Source organism: Musa acuminata, chromosome BXJ3-11 (assembly GCF_036884655.1).
Source record: "Musa acuminata AAA Group cultivar baxijiao chromosome BXJ3-11, Cavendish_Baxijiao_AAA, whole genome shotgun sequence".
In the NCBI taxonomy this organism is placed as follows: Eukaryota; Viridiplantae; Streptophyta; class Magnoliopsida; order Zingiberales; family Musaceae; genus Musa; species Musa acuminata.
Genome location: NC_088359.1, coordinates 24,681,170 through 24,698,949, shown reverse-complemented (window position 1 = coordinate 24,698,949; position 17,780 = coordinate 24,681,170). Strand labels below are relative to the sequence as shown.

The 17,780-nt window shown below is 37.1% G+C and overlaps 1 protein-coding gene, 1 non-coding gene and 1 pseudogene across 2 annotated transcripts; all 3 read left to right on the top strand.

Annotated features, from left to right (window-relative positions):
• The first annotated feature begins 160 nt into the window (after positions 1-160).
• On the top strand, positions 161-242 carry TRNAS-GCU (transfer RNA serine (anticodon GCU)). Its single transcript has one exon. It is a non-coding gene; the product is annotated as a tRNA-Ser (tRNA).
• Positions 243-4,687: 4,445 nt separating this feature from the next.
• Positions 4,688-9,588, top strand: LOC135652204 (4-coumarate--CoA ligase-like 3; annotated as a pseudogene).
• A 945-nt stretch (positions 9,589-10,533) lies between these two features.
• Positions 10,534-16,780, top strand: LOC135652182 (choline-phosphate cytidylyltransferase 2-like). Its single transcript, XM_065172959.1, has 8 exons — positions 10,534-10,893; positions 12,768-12,881; positions 14,248-14,343; positions 14,920-14,962; positions 15,064-15,219; positions 15,333-15,401; positions 16,045-16,155; positions 16,329-16,780. Exons 1-8 carry the CDS (start codon positions 10,655-10,657, stop codon positions 16,422-16,424), a joined length of 924 nt encoding a protein of 307 aa, XP_065029031.1. The 5' UTR covers positions 10,534-10,654; the 3' UTR covers positions 16,425-16,780.
• Positions 16,781-17,780: the final 1,000 nt, after the last annotated feature.

Below are 17,780 nucleotides of genomic sequence, written 5' to 3'. Positions count from 1 at the left end.
GCGGTTATACGGCGGCGGCGGCCGATACATGACGCCGACGGTGAAGAAACCGCTCCCAAGGGGTAAAAGAGAAGCGGGAGAGAGTAGCCATAAGAAATAGTTTGTACGGGATTAATATATTAATAATTTATATAATTTCTAAATAAATCAATACATCAACGTCGCTTTGGCCGAGTGGTTAAGGCGTGTGCCTGCTAAGTACATGGGGTTTCCCCGCGAGAGTTCGAATCTCTCAGGCGACGTTTAATTTCTTTTTTGTTTTCTTACATATCAAACAAAATGCCAAGTAATTAATCCGAATCTCTCGGGCGACGTTTAATTTCTTTTTTGTTTCTTATATATCAAACAAAAATGCCAAGTAATTAATCCGATATCAGACGATTGGCCAACAAATCCAACATAAAGAAAATAATTTCGAAGATATAAAATAATAATTTAGAAAAACCAAAGTATTTTTTTATTATTTTAAATATTCAATTTTTCTGATATGCTCTTATTGTCAAACAAAAATGCCATGATATCATATGGTATAAACCCAACATAAAGGAAAGAATACATTTTTAAAAAAATAAAATAATAATTAAATTGTTTTATTAAAATTATAAATGCAACAACAATAACACACCACAATATCTTAAGTAGGTTATTACACAAATTTCATTTGTAAATGTTAAAAAGTGTATAAAATAATATCCATAGTTAATTTTATGATATTCAATTTTTATATATAGTTTTAAATTTTATAATCCTTCTATCACCTCTTGCACTATTAGTAGTAATTGTCATACATATCTTCTATTACATATTCTTATTATTTTAAATGAATTTTATTATTTTATCATATATCAATCATAATTACATATAATAATTTATGAGTAACAAAATAGAGAAATCTATGGGAGACATCACATGCGGAAGAACATAAAACAAAAACCTTAAATTTTTCAAAAAGTGTTCATCGTCGTGCGAAGATTGATGCGTAAAAACCCGCAAAACTTAAATCCATGAGATAGATATGTTTTACCTAGAGAAATCGTATATCCCTAAATCCCTATGAATATGTAGGAGAGGATGAAGGAGGTCAAGCACCCTCCTCTCTAACGATGATCTATATAATAGGGCTGCGACGACGCTCCCAAAATTGCTGCCTAAATCTCCACACCTACTATTTGAGAAGGAGAAGAGGAGAGGAGAATAGGAGGTGTTAGGAAATCTTAGGGGCGACATCACATGCGCAACAGAAGAACAAAAAATAAAATTCTCAATTCCCAAAGATATGTTCGTCGTCGTTCGAAGATTTGTGTGCAATAATCGTGAAAAGTAAAACTGCGTATGAGATAGATAAGGGGAGGAGAATAGGAGAGGCAACCAAAAAGCTCTAGCTTATGATCCACTAGTTCTCTCATATTTATAGAGGTCCCCTATCAACTTAACCCTAATGTATCCTCCCCTATTGGGTATTGGATTTTCATCCAACTATCCAAGCCTCTTAGATTAGTGGATCTCTATCCATAGGATCCAATAATTTAGGGGCTTATTGGATATCTAATAAGATAGGGGCTCCGATGGATATCTCATATCCGAACCTCTACTCATCACAATGTCTACCATATGTGTGTGACACTCTAGGATCAATATTGAGCTGGTCGTGAGTTATACCTGTCAGAACTCCTTCTAGCTTAGTGAATTATTATCTCCATAATAATTCACTCGACTCATCGATTGCGGACGTACTAGGCCACTACGCCATAGTCCCCAGACGATACAAGAGAATCCAATCTTGGACTTGTCTATCCTCAGTTACCATGTACCTATAGTCCCTCATCTATCTAATATCCCAGAAACGGTATACCGGGCATGGTGCTGTCAGACCCATATGGTTTCTACTCGAGTCTTGCTCTAATCGGATTCTCCCAAAGAACTCTTTCTCTCTCAATCCGAATAACCCTGGCCAAGGATTTGTTTGAGCAAGAACATATGAGATATTCCTCTCATGACATCGAGAGTAGATGATCCTCTATCGATACTCAATAGCCATCGTAAGGTTGACTACCACTCTTGAAGACCGGTTGTGCTAGATCTGGGACATCCAAACCTATAAGAATGATATCAAAGAGTGGAGCACTCATACAGGGCATCCTTTATGTCTCAAGTCTAAGGACCAGATACACCATTGGGACTACGGAATCACTGTCTAACAATAAGGCATTATCAACCATCCAACATTCCGTAAGCAGATCAATCAGTGAAGTCATTCCCCAATGAGCACCCGTATTATATTCCTAGTGTCCCTACATGAGCAACTATGATACTAGTTGTATCCATCATATGGACATGTATACAACACACCAGTTTGTCCAGTTATCTCGATGTCCTCTCGAGTAACCTATGACCGAGATTATTTAGGATTTGTGTTTAAAGGTGAATCGGTCTCATTATCATGATCTCATCACGATCTGATTCTCATTATCTCATCACAATCTGATTCCCATTATCTCATCACAATCTGATTCCCATTATCTCATTAGATTCTCATCAAAAAGTTCCGTGTCAAATCACACATGTCATCACTCATGTGATTGGCTTGTTGGGCACTTATGACTAGCAGGAGGTGGCAACCAAGAAGCTTACGACCCATGGGTATTTGGTTCTCTCCTATTTATAGAGGTCCCATGTGCTAGTCATGAGTGCCCTACAAGCCAATCACGTGAGTGATGACACGTGTAACATGACACACAATCTTTATTATTATTATTATTATTATTATTATGATAATTTCTCACTTTATATTGCTTGTTGCATAAATATATTGTGATATCTATGGATCTGTGCAATGAGAATCAGATCGTGATGAGATCACGATAATGAGACTAATTCACCTTTAAACACAAATCCTAAATAATCCTAGTCATAGGTTACTCGAGAGGGACATCGAGATAACAAGACAGAAAAATGTATTATATACTCTGTCCATATGATGGAGACGACTAGTCTCATAGCTGCTTATATGGGGACACTAAGGATATAGTGTAAGTGCTCATTGGAGAATGAATTCACTGATTGATCTATTCATGGAATACTGGATGGTTGATGATACCTTGCTATACTGGAGCAGTGCTACAGTACTACAGTAGAGAGAGAAATATTTTAAATTAGGTGTACCGCTCGGTACGCCCTGGTATACCGCTCGGTACATGGTACCGTATCATACTGAGCCAACCTCGAAATACCGGTACGGTACGATATTTGGTTCTAAGTACTTAATATTCTCGTGGCAGTGACTCCTGTCCTGTGACTCATTTCTTTTCCAATTGGATCTTTGTCCCTTGATTGTGCTGGTTATGTTTGCAATGCAATCTTAGTTGTTATTTTGAGAATGTACAACAATATAAGAACTAAGAAGTATGTCATCATACTATTTTCTGCATTGATATGTCGGCGCATATGGCAGGTAAGATTGGTTTCTCTTGTACAAACTTTTGATTTCACCATGTGTGTGACTCTGCTTCCTCATTTCTCAATCAGATGTTGAAGTCTACAGAAGTCGGACGAGTGATTCTGAACTCTGTTTGTCTAATATAAGATGTTGGGCTGAATCATGTGGTTCTTAACCGAAACCATTTGAGTAGGTTGGTTTTTGCTGAATCTGGTCAAATTTGTGCAATTTCAACCTGTTTGGTTGAAATTTTATACCAAGTAATTTTGCTCATAATCAAGCAGACAGCACACTGGTTTGGGCTCAGGCCAGTATGTAATTTCATTATGGATGAAATTACTTGTGAAGTAATTTCTTGCCAAAAATTACATCCACATGAACACAGATAAATGAAGTTCATGGCCATTGTTTCTGTGCTTTTTCAAATGGAATGGGCAGATTGTGGCATTATTGAAGAGATTCATACAACATAGCACCACTTCTGGATAAAATGAGCAAATTTTAACATCGTTACAGCACAGCACGTAACTGTCTAATAGTTTAGATAGTTTAATTAATATGTGATATCTGATGAGTTTAACTTGATGCTGGGCATGTTAGATTTATACCATTATCTTGTATGTGTGATACTCTATTTATTAAGTCAACATTCTTTGCTTGCATCCTGCATTTCCTTGATATAAAAATATCATTTTAGAGAACTGTTGCTATTTGCTTGTTTTAAGTTGAACAGAATTGAATGGGCACTTGCAATCATACTATTTATAATGCCTAACATTTAAATTTACATCTTTTTTATTTTGAAGATAGAAGTTTGTTCTAAATGCAGTTTTATTTTCATCAGGCTATGCATGCTGCTCGAATGTATATTGCAGAGACTTCTCCAACTCAGATACGAGGCAGACTTCTCTCTCTGAAAGAGTTCTCCATTGTCTTTGGGATGCTTGTAAGTATAAATATACTGGTGTGTCAAAAATATGTGGGCTTGGATATGTGAATGCTCATTGTTTTGCCATACTTGCAGTTGGGATATATCTCTGGCAGCATCTATGTTGATTTGATTGGTGGATGGCCGTTATATGCATGCCACTAGTGCTCCTATATGTCTAATCATGGGCATAGGAATGTGGTGGTTACCACCATCACCTCGTTGGCTGCTTTTGTGCGCCATACAGGGTAAAGGATGCCTGCCACAATGTGAAAGAAGTTGCCATTACCTGTCTGTGTCGTTTGAGAGTGTGGCTTTTAGTAGTTCAGCTTCAGAACAAGTTGACTTGATTTTGGATGAGCTGTCACATGTGGATCAGGAAAAACAAGCTGAGGCAACGTCGCGAAGCTGGGCGGATTGGATGTCAAGATCGTCACGGTGCCGGAGGAGCCCAAGTTAGACGCCCACAAGTTCGTCCTCTTCAACAATCTCATTTCGAGTGATCCCAACGACGCCCCGAGGCCTGTCATCCGTCAGACCGACACCGCCGCGATACTCTTCTCCTCTGGCACCACTGGGGCCAGCAAAGGGGTTGTTCTTATGCACAGGAACCTTATTGCTACGGTGGAGCTTTTTGTTCGGCTCGAAGCTTCACTGTATAGTAGTGAGATCTGGAGGAATGTTTACCTCACAGCCATCCCCATGTTCCATGTGTATGGTCTTTCCCTCTTCTCCATGGGGCTCCTGTCGTTGGGATCCACCATTGTGGTGATGAGAAAGTTCGATGTGGAGGAGGCAGTTCGAGCTATCGATGCGTTTAAGGTCACTCATTTTCCTACTGTCCCACCGATATTGACCACCCTGATAAGGGCCAAGGGTGCCACCGGCTGCCGATTACAGTCCCTCGTGCAGGTTTCATGTCGAGCGGCTCCGATTGCCCCAAAAACTATTCATGACTTCTTGAAGGCATTTCCTCATGTTGATTTCATTCAGGTGAGACTAGTTATTTAATCATCTTTGATGATCGCTCTTCCTATCGTTAGATTTTACATGGCACCCTCAAGTTTTTGATATTTGATTAAGACAAGTACGAGATTTGGAGCTTTGGTTTTATGAATCATAGATCAAAGTTAATTTGTTTACTTGCTCTGCGTCTTGGGTTTTGAGCACCCATGTGGTCACATCTCTTTGCATTTAATGTTGCATCTCGTAGATAATTCTTTGTTATATTTTATGCAAAATTGATGCAAATGCAACTTATATTGATGCATAAGAAGGCATGTTGTGGTAGTGTTACTCTTCTTCAATATGGACATCCGTTTGTGTCCTTTTTCTTCAATATGAAAATTCCTCTCAAGTCTTTCCATTCCTGTAGGTTGCATGAAGCATAATCTCCAGAATCATTAGTTTATATTTTACTGTAGATTCATTCTACTATGGAAATCTATGTGCTTGTCGCAACTTCCTGTAAATTACTAACTCAGGATGTGAATGGCTTCGACACAGGTGAGTTGCATACTCATATAGGGTGAATGGTGTGCGTATAATCTGGAGTCCATCATGCACCAAAGGAAAAAAGTTTGAAAGATGCTTATCTATATCCTAAATGACTAGAACTTAACATCTTTAATGAGTATCTATTCAAAGAGAGATGAAACCATAAACACATAAATTTATGAAGACCAAATGGCCACTTTATTGTTTACCATCCATGTGAATATCTGAATCTAATATTTTAAATTCTAGTTTAATTGAATCTAACATCCAAATTTGAATTGGATATTTGTATACAGATCCATGCTTGGTGTGAGAATTATATTTGTAATCGACATTATGAAACAAGTATAAAATGTGGAAGTGGATGTATTATTATATTTTTCTAAATATCCCTGCCTTTGGGAAAATGATGGGCAAAGTAGATCTCTGTTTCTTACATAGCATCCGCTGAGCCTTCTTATTTTTGATACGTAAGTGGTGATTTTAATAAATTCATAATGTATATTGGACTTCTGATTTGGTATGTTTTCCGGTATTCAGAAGTAGCACATCATGACATTAGCACTTGACTTGTCCTCATGCTTGGGTCGTATCAATAGCATTATGCTGGCATAATGCTTGTGCCAGGTTGGCATAGATTTTGTGCTAAATTTGTGCCAACTGGCATGGTTGTGACTGCATGTAGCCAGCTTCTAGGCTGCCACCATAACTTAAAACTTTAAGGCGTTTACATATTTGTTGACTTTCATTTAATGGGTATTATTGTTTTATCTAATTTTATTGCAGGGGTATGGCTTGACAGAATCTGCTGCAGTAGGAACTTGTGGTTTCAATACAACAAATTGTAAAAGGCATATTTCTGTGGGATTGCTAGCTCCAAACATGCAAGCTAAAATTATTGATTTAGAGACAGGGTCTTGTTTGCCTCCTGGTACAAGTGGAGAGCTGTTGCTTCATGGATCAGCCATTATGAAAGGTAAACTTAAAAATAGTTACAGCAGCCTAAGCTTCTAAGCTTTTATATGGGCATGTTTTGGAAAAAATTGTTTGGCTGCATCTAATCTTACTGTGGAAGCGTTTTGTTATCCTGCTCTTTAAGGCTATTTGATTTGCATCTATTTCGTTGATTGTTTTGTTAATTTCTAGATCCCATACCAAGGCCTGTGTATTTCATCTTCATCCTGATCTTCTAAAATATTGCATTGATTTAATTGGCAATGGAAAAGATAGATCTTATAAATGCAGACAAGACTGTAGTTGCTTCTCTTCAGAAGATTAAATGGTTATAATTAATCTCGAATGAGTTTGACTTGGTTCAGGTTCATGAATGAAAAATCACTTGATCCAGGTTGATTTGAAATTATGAAGAATGCAACTGTATAAGATGGCAGACTATATACAATATTATGAATATGAAGAAGCATATTTTTACTGCTATTCAGGATGAGAGCCCGTGGATTACAAACTTACGCCTCTGCCACAAGGGCCAAGCAGAAATGGAAACTAAATTACGGACATTCACCAAGTATGTTTAGGTCCGTGCCCTGAGAATTCTTGCCATGGCAAAGGATGGGCAACTGCCATATGAAACTAACATTTTCACATAAATATACTAACTTACCAATTTATGATCATCACAATTATGTGGAGGTATGCTTGAGTTAGTGTTGAGTTGCAATCTAGAGAATTTATTGGATATCATGCAGATTAAAGATGCTGACCATTTAGGTAATTCTGTATAGTGTATATTATTTCCTGGCATGGCCTGTAGTGATTCTGTACACCACTGATTGTATACCTGGCTATAAAACAGCCTTTTTAGTTTGACAATATGATGCTGAATAAGTGCAATTATCTTCACTATAGTTAATATCATGAAGAAACTACATGGAAGAGAGGTCCGATTGATATTTCTGATGTTTGGCTTCTCATTCGTGTGTAAGAATTAGCTCTCTTACTTTCTGAAACACATTGTGCACTTTCATTAAGGCGAACCAATGCAGATAAAAGTGGCTCAAGTATTTTTTCGTTTTTCTGTCTGCCAAACTTGTGTCGTATATATATATTTATATAGGTGATTGTATGTTGCTTAAGTGTTGCAGCGGAAACATGTATAGTTGTAGTGACGATTGCTAGAATAAGCCCCCTTTATTTTCTTTGCCATCAGTTCCAAATATCAACTTCCAATTGTATAACCATTGATATCAAAACTTAAACAGGCTACTTCAATGATGATAATGCAACTTCATCAGCAATCATCGAGGCTACTTAAATGAGGGATATTGCATACTTTGATGGAGATGGATACTTGTATATATTGGACCGTCTGAAAGAGACCATCAAATACAAAGGATTTCAGGTATATCCAATTCTCATACTCATGATGCAAAAAGAGGGCTGGTAACTAATGTGCTGTTCTTCAGTATATGCCTTATTTTACTATGAGAAAATAGGAACATTTGGGAGATTTCAAGAAGTATTCATTAATAATTAAAATATCAAACCGAAATGTTAAAAGAAAAGAAGCCATATACAAGTCTGCTTGAGCCTTATTACATGATCATGTTTGCTTGTTGCAACTTTCTGCAGTATCTCTGTAAATTTCTTGTATGACATCTCTCTTGCAGATAGCACCAGCTGATTTGGAAGCCTTGTTGATTGCACATCCTGACATCGTGGATGTTGCAGTGACAGCGAAAGCTTTACAAGTTCAACAAAGAACCAAGAGATTCTTAATGCATGCATCTTTCGCTGCTTTTATCCTAATATTATCCTATGACTTCTGTAGGGCTAAGAACGAAGAAGCTGGGGAGATACCAGTGGCATTTGTAGTTACGAGGTCAGGAAGCAAGCGTTCATCCACTGATGTTATCGAGTTTGTGGCAAAGCAGGTATCCACATTAATTGCATCACTTCCTTTTTCACTTCAAAACCACAAATCTTTTAAAAAACTTTTAGAGATCAAAGGGTAAAATAAATCTTGTCCTTAATGCCATATTTATCTAGAGATCACTGATGCCTGAAGCCAGATTAATCCTCCAGAAAAGCACCTGACAATTGTGGGTTAGCGTAAACAGATTAGCGTACGTTGATGGTCTGTCAATGACACCCGACATGGTGCCTCCCTACAGCCATAATGAATAGAATCTTGTCTTTAGTTGATCTATTTAGTCTCAAGCATAAAAATAAAGGAAAACCTTCAATAGCACATCCAAATTAACATAATCGTTTGACCCTTAGAATGCACATGTAAGCAGTCTTCTGCCAGTTCTTTCGAGGTTGACTTCTGGTTCATCTGATCCTGATCGAGGCTCTGGAACTTAATAATAACAGATGCTTATGAAACTATCTCCTGTATCTTAAATTGAGATGTATCTTTGGGACCATGACCTAAGTTCAAGTAATATTTTGACTCTTTGAATCCAGATCTCAATATTCTTTTACATCGTCTTCTGTTGATGTTTGTTCTAGGTGACTCCCTATAAGAAGGTTACAGAGGTGGTCTTCGTCAACTCGATTCCCCGATCACCAGCAGGGAAGACATTAAGAAGGAAACTGCGAGATACTTTAGCTGCTTCAAGGATGTAATTCGACTGCAGGACAGAAAAGTTAACTTTATCGGTTCATATCGTTTAATATCCACAGTTTCCTTTCTCAAATTTATGCATCTTTATCAAAATTATTTTTGCAGAGAATAAATAATATAATTCTACATGATTTCCAAGCAGATGCTGAGGCTGTGGTCTTATGTTTCCAGAATAATCTTTCGACAGCTTCGCATTCGTTGTGTTGGCTCGCCAAAGAGGAATTATTTCAGAGACGTTCGATTTGTGGATCTTACATGGTCATCACGTGTCCAGCACGCGTGAGATCTAAGTATCACCGGATCGAGTCGGTTGGGAGAAGTTGGAAGGGCTGACGTATGGCATCTTGCTATTACTAAACTAAGAGGGGCAATAATATCGAATGACAAAAGTATCGTCAAATCACTAAACACTCAATCATGTGTTTCTTAGCATATGACAATAAGATTTCTCTTAAAAGAAAAAAAAGAAAGGATCATACCAAAATTGATAGTACTGACTTATAATGAGCGAAATATATTGATCCGATAAGAAATCCTTATACGAACTATCTTCTATGGAGCGATACCATAACATGACCTATATCAGTCGTAATCTGATGTCAGTTAATCGAGAGCTGGGATCGTTCTACTTAAATCATACGAATGAGTTTCATTCACATCTAACGATTCAAATTATTTCTCTATAGATAATTCAATATTAACAAAGACGATTCATAAGTTACCACAAAATTAATCAAAGTCGAAAAAAGATATATTATTATTCTTTTCTAATTTAGATTATTTTTATTAAAATTATATTTATTTCTAACTTAAAAATCTTAATCTAATTTTATTTATTTTTAGATAATTTTAAAATTATTTTTGAATTTTATATATCTCGATAGATACCATATTGGTTGTTACACGTAACCGAAATTATAAATCTTGGATCATACAAAGTAAAATTTTTAGAGGTGAGAATTGAATCGTTGCATGATGATTCATCAAATGAAGGGACTAATAATTGCCTCATAAAATTTAGAGGTTATTTCGGTAAATTCAATAGGAAAAAGACATATCTTCGATCGTTGATTGAATTATTTGCAGAGAGGCATGCCATCGGCACTCTTTCCTCGATCTCCGCCTCCTCCAGCTTGCTTCTCTCCGTACCGTGGTTCTCGTGACGGGAATCGTCCGGCTAGGACAGGTGGGCTCGTGAACGTCTCCGATGGCGCGGTTACCTCGTAGGCGGCAAGGCGGTGTGCCCAAGGAAGGCGGCTCCGGCGACGGTCGCGTGCCGCCCACCAAGTCGGCCGAGGAATCCTCGGCGTCGACTGTGTCCCCACGCGATCCGCCGGAGCCCGAGAAGGAACCCCCGTTGGATAGGCCGGTCCGCGTCTACGCCGACGGGATCTACGATCTTTTCCACTTTGGGCATGCTCGAGCTCTTGAACAAGCCAAGAAATTGTGCGTCCTCTTTCCCGTTTCATTTGGTTTTATTACACATATATTCCTTACATGTATACATTTTCTCGAATCTTGATGATTGTTGGTCAAGAATTTCGAAGTTCTGGTTAAAAGAATTAGATTGTGGTGCAAAACCTTAATGGAATTGGAATCGAAACTAGATCATATATGCGTCGTAAGGCATCACGAGCATGATGGAATCATAGAGCCATGTTCTTCTTTAGTTTGATTTCTGTCATAAATTAAGATTCAGTTTAAATAAAGAGCGTCTTTGTGATTAATTCTTGTGAATGCATCACACGCTTGGGCACGTGTTCCTTCCTTCGGTGCCGCTGAATGATTTGATTTAGTGCTTTGACATGGGGATTCTGTTTCCTAACCCCGAGTCAAAAGTTAGTAAAGTCCACTTGTGTGATTTGGAACAAGATACCATGCGAAGAGATTTGCAATCCTAATTTGTTAATTGCTTGTGTTTAAAGTAATGGTGGCAGACGTTTTGTTTGTAGATTGGACATTTCTTGCAGTTAAGAGCAAAGCTTTTTCTTTTTGCTGCAGAATATGATATTGTGAGTGAACTTAGTTTTTCTCTGGAACCTATGATGATTATAGGGCCATAAAAGGGTTGGATTAGGATCAGCCAGTACATGATGTGAATCAGATCTGATTCAACCAAATAATCCAGTGAATTTGCTAAAAACTTGTCCAATCGACACCTTGAACTCCTACCCAAAAAATCAATCTGAAAACCTGATTGTAAACTAACATTGATAAATTGCTTATACTTGATCAAGTTCTGATTTGAGATATTAACAGGTGTTGTTCATTTGTTGAATCTGATTAGATCAGCAATGGCTTGGCTTGACTTCGATGCACCTCTTTTCTGAATATTAATTGATCTCCAATCAGAATGTTGGTTCAAAATGTTTATCCATATTTGGCTTGGATCTGATTGGCTTTAGAATGGATTTAATTATGTCTTATCTTTATACAACCCTATGTGAAAATATATATCCTGGAGGAGTTGGTTTAAATTTTCTTTCCTTTATTTTAAACGTTGATTAGAATCTGTATTTTAGGTAATTGTATTAGCTGAAAAGCCAAGTATAAGGCCTTTGATTACTGTGAAGTTCTGTCTGTAGTTCAGTAATATCTTTAATAAACCTCTTCAACAATCAGAACTTCGATTATTCATTATTTTGGTAAATTTGAGGATGAGCTCCACTTCCATAATTTTTTAACAAATAATAAATGCTTTTACACTGTGCACTTTCCTGGTATAAGTGTAGGGGCAACAAAATAGTACTTGGATGGTTTCCACAGATGGAAAAATGATCATCTTCTTATTTTTGTTGATCTCTGGACTTATGGAGTTCTTATGTAACATCTAGCCAGTATAAGGTATCATATTGTTAGTTATAATTTTCGGCTGCAAGTATTGATAAGCTTTTATGCTAAAGAAATAATGCTCCCTCTTTTTGTACAGATTACTGAAATATTATGCTGCATTGGTTGATTTGACTTTATCTATAATATTCTAACTTGAGCATTTTTGTATCATTTAATCAGGCTCTAAATATTATTCTTGTGCTCAAAAGTTTTTCCAGTTTCCTAGATTACCACCTTCTTAAGCTTTGATAGCAGAAAAGTTCTTAAGCTGTAATTTTTTCTCCCTGAACAAAGTGTATAGCGAGTTCATTTTGGTCAAGAAAGTGAATGGAAAGTCAAACAGAGAGATAAAGCCATAGAATTTGTCTTTTCTCTCCATCTAAGATTCTGTTATTCTTTCAAAATCTTATTGCTTATGAATTGTAATTATGCTGAGACATGGTTTCTTATGAACTATCTTGCTTAAATTGACATGTTCTTTTTTTCAGATTCCCAAACACTTATTTACTTGTGGGTGTCTGCAATGATGAAATTACTCATAGATATAAGGGGAAAACAGTCATGAATGAATCTGAGCGTTATGAATCTCTCCGTCACTGTAGGTTTGTACTCTGAAATCCTTTTTACTTGTAGTGGGAAACTTTTGGTTTACTGGTAAATTACTTCTGCTGCTTTTTTATATCTTTCGGTGATGTAAATCTAGTCAAACAAATAATGGTTTTTTTGATATTTGTAGACAACCATGTAAATTCTATTTCATAAGAAAGCAAAAAAAAGGTACTTTTCGTTATTCAATGTAATCTTTGATGTTGTTTCTTATCTCCCCCATTAAACACAATTATGAGTCAGAAGTCATATAAGAAATGCTTCTTAGGTAAAATTAGCCACATCCTTCTGACATTACTAGGACAGAAAATTATTCTCTTGATAAAGAAATAACAAACTGAAGCTTTGTAACCATTGCTCTCTGACTAACCTACATGGGAGAGACAACAGACTATAAAGAAACAGATTTAACAGATAGTTGATTTAAATTTGGAATTTTTCATTATTGTTGAATATCGAAATGGCTCTTTAGTCTAATGCTATTATGCTATGATGCTCGTAAGAAATTGGATGCTTATTAAATCAAATATTATATTGTGTAACAAGTTATTTTATTTGGAGTTGCCTTTTTCCTACTCAGTTTAATACATATTACAGAAAATAGTTACCACAGTACTTGTCGACCTAAACAAAAAGTTATTTCCAGATTTTGCTGTTACTTTTGTTGATTATTGGTCATGTATACCTCATGAGCCTGTGTTTTTTTGCATATCAGGAACAAATTACGTCACTTTCTTATTATTAATTTGATACTATAATGATACAATAGCAACAACAACATACCGTAATATCCCAATTGTTTTGGGTTGTGGCTGCATGAATCTTTCGCTGCTATTGAGCTCTGTACAAAGCATCCTCCATAAATCAAAATTGATGATCTGATGATCAGCTATTAAATCCTTTCCAGTTACAATATCTTAGTTAAAGGTAGTGTTAGTGATCTTAGAGCAGCGTCAAGATCAGCGTCATCACCAAGCTTTTGCCTTTATTTGAAAAAAATTCTGATCATGCTGGTGAATTAACAATTACTTTTAATTAGTGATTAATTGCATGATTTGCTTTCTTTCCTTTATCATGTTCTTGTTTTGTGTCTACTCTTGTTTGCTTCATTTGTCATGGTATGTCATTTGACTTGTATTATAAGTCAGACTGCTGATTTTGTGAACTCTTTAGTGTAATAACTAGTCGTACGTGAGTTCTGTCGGTATGTCAAGTTACATGTTGGCATATGCTTTAGCTTTGATGCGAATGAGCCCTCATGTAAATTACTAAAATCAGACAAAATGAATTTAGCTAAAGTGCTGTGTAATTTATGTTTTTCATCACATTTACAGCTGAAATATTGTACTTACTTAATTGTAGGTGGGTAGATGAAGTTATTCCTAATGCTCCATGGGTTATCACAAAGGAGTTCCTCAACAAACACAAGATTGACTACGTTGCTCACGACGCCCTTCCGTAAGATATATAATTCCTTTCTGAAGCTGCGAGTTATCAAAAAAATATTTCAAATTTATAATTTCTTTATTAATAGATCCACATACTTGTTGGTTTTTTGATAGTATAGGCTATAGCCAGCTCATAATACATTATATGGGTACTTTCTATAATTGTCCATGAATTCACGTGTCTTGGTTATTTTTAGATTAGTCAATGCGGTCCTATGCTCCTATGTAACAATTCTTGAATTTTGTTAATACATTGGAAGAATATAAGCTTTACTCATCTGATTTATCAAAATATTTTGATCAAGCAAAGGTTGGATTTGTCGAATTGCTGAAATGGTGCATTTTTTACTCTCACCTATAGTACCTAGGCAAAACTGGACTTACTATTCTTTTAATTGTTTATTGTTTGTGCTGTTTCTCAACTTAATCATCCAAAAAGGTCAATTTCTATGGAGTTTCAAGTCCTTGGTATTGGCCATTGTTAGCGTAAGTCCCACCTGTCCAATTGGTAAAAACTAGTTTAGATGTAGACTTTGTTGTTATATCATGTGCCCCACAGTTCCGTTATCAAAATAGTCTTTTGCAGATATGCAGATGCAAGTGGATCTGGCAATGACATATATGAATATGTTAGTTCTCTTGTTGGAATTTATGATCTTATGCCATTTTGATTTCAGTTATTTGAAGACCCACACATTCATTAAACAATCAGAATTACATTTTCTTGTAGGTCAAGTCCATTGGGAAATTTAAAGAAACAAAACGGACAGATGGGATATCAACCTCAGACATCATAATGAGTATTTTGAAAGATTACAACAAGTATGTTATGCGTAACTTAGCTAGAGGGTATACAAGGAAGGACCTCGGTGTGAGCTACGTGAAGGCATGATATTGCTCTTGAATTGTTGCCTTTAATTGAATGAATATATCTCTTGTCATTTTTGCCAATCTCTGCCATCTTTATTCCTTCTTGTCATTCTACCTTATTGCTACCAGGAGAAGCAACTGAGAGTGAACATGGGCATAACTAAATTGCGTGAGAAAGTGAAAGAACAGCAGGAAAAGGTATGCTGAAGGTTTAGTTATCTGGTATGATCCAAATCATAGCTCTCTGTGGTCCTTAGTTCTAGATCTCAGGTTGCCAAGTTCTTGCTCCTTCCATTCAATGATCTGCTTTGATGTGATATCAGAGGAATATGTTGTTTTCTTATTCTTCTTTTTGAATGCACATAAATCATAAAGGACAAGGAAAATAAGTTAATCCAACCAACATTTGTCGTCAAGAGCTTGCTGTTGCATGTTATGATCGATTTCATCGAAGCACATGTTGAATCCTAGTAAATAAATCATAATTGTTATTCAAGAATTCCATCTGGATTTAAAAACATATGGCGGTTGAAGACAAAAGCCTGATTTATGCATGGCATCAACATCTGAAATCTCTGCCTTCTCTTTCTTATCAGGACATTTTTTTCCTTTGATAAATCTGGTTTATAATGAGAGTTATAATCACCAGCCTTATGTAGTAATTTGTAATATTCTATCCTTAGTATGTAATTTTCAAAGACCAAAATTGAAATATCTATCTAATATTTTTGAAGATATACACTTCACAATCACGCAAGAAAAAAACTATATTCTTTTATGTGATTATTTAGTGTTGATTTTCACTTTGTAATGGTATTAAATGATATATTGCTCCCTGCAGTTACATACAGTAGCAAAAACTGCTGGGTTGCATCACGATGAGTGGGTTGAAAATGCGGACCGTTGGGTCGCAGGATTTCTTGGGAAGTTTGAGGAAGGATGTCATATCATGGTGAGTTGTCAGATCTGAAATTTCTAATAATTTCTGGATGTGATTATAAAACATATTCTTCATGGGAATTGGCATTCGCATGTCGACAAATACCTTATGGATTTAGCAAAATAGTTTTATGTGTTCCCTCCATCCGACCAGTAGATTAATGTCTAGTTGGGTAACAATAACAGGAGACGGCCATCAAAGACCGAATTCAGGAGAGACTCAAAAGGCAGTCGAGCAAAGAGATGAATGCCAACCTTCTGCAAGAACCAGTAGCTTCATGACACATCGGATAAGTAACTGTACTACTATCATGCTCCTTAGTATTGTGCTTTTCCTCCTATTCATAGACTATCACTGCTAAAGCGGTTAGAGTCGATTGCCAGTACATCAAAAGTATGCCAGGAGACAGCTGAATGGCTTTTCCACTTTGTGGATTTTTGCTGTTGGATATAGTGAAGTTGGATGATCACCACGGCATGGGAATGAATCATGTTTCAGGTTGTGTCGTTACCAAACTGGCTTGCAGATTGTACGTATGTGTGCTGGACTTTGAACCTTCTATTTGCTTCAAGTACTCTTAGGATCCACTGATGGAATATTTTACATTGTCCTATTATTATGGAAGTCATTTCCAGCATGCCAAATGGATTCACTGATGGAATATTTTGTGTTATCATCTGTAGCGCTTAAAAATCTCATGTCGTAAAATCAAGCGGAACACAATTTTTTCCTATTTGACCTGATGATGATTATCTTGACAATTAATCTCGATTGCTCGTGCTTTGTGATGTTAAAAAATGCTTGATAATTGCCTTTAGGTACGTTCCGATTGATTGATTGCACGTCTTCCAGTACGCCGTGTACGTGCCGGCCATTTCGTCGAACAGCGGGAACGCCGACGCACAGCAGGAGGTCGGCGGCTGACTTCATCGAGCCGGACTCAAACGTATTTTGCGACGGCGAGAGCTTTCCGAAGCCAACGAATCGGATGTGAACTCGAGGGCTTCGATTACGCCTGAGAGCCTGCGGTAACGGGCATCGTGTCGCACTGCTATGGTGTATGTTAATCGTTAGTACTAGAGTATGCTCACCGTCCGTGAGAATAAGATGTCGCAGTTACGATGATTTCGTAGCGATTTAATTTTCTTGGGGGCAGTTCATGCACTCAGTGGGAGGCGGTAAGAGTCCGTAACCGTCCTGCGGATCTCCAGCGTCCTTCGAATCCAGAATAAGCCCGGCTGCAATCGGGCCCATTAAGAAGAATGAGGTATGGAAACCGCCTCGTGATCTTACCGCCAGCCACTAGGTACCTGAAACACCTCCAAAAAAAAAAAATTTAAATCTTTGCAAAATCGTTCAATCTTATGTTACCTTATTCTGCCCTGCGGTGATCAGACTCTTGTGTTGCCTATCCTGCGACTGTAACAGCGTCGAGTAAGCTGGTGCACGCGGAACCAGTCTCGCTCGGTTTCCTCTGCAGAGCTCTCGTCGACTTCTACCTCTAACTTCGCCAACATTGGCCACTTCGCCGTAGATTGGAACCTTCAACCTACCAGACAACCTAATATACCATCAGGTCTACTTCATGGCAGGTATGCAGAACACACGCTTATATCATAAGGTGTGCTTTTTATTTG

Bases quoted from the DNA above. Each gene is read 5' to 3' on its own strand.
- LOC135652182 (XM_065172959.1), top strand. From the start codon at position 10,655: ATGGCGCGGTTACCTCGTAGGCGGCAAGGCGGTGTGCCCAAGGAAGGC. The intron at 10,894-12,767 runs GTGCGTCCTCTT...TCTTTTTTTCAG, and splicing joins CTTGAACAAGCCAAGAAATT to ATTCCCAAACACTTATTTAC. The intron at 16,156-16,328 runs GTGAGTTGTCAG...TAACAATAACAG, and splicing joins AGGAAGGATGTCATATCATG to GAGACGGCCATCAAAGACCG.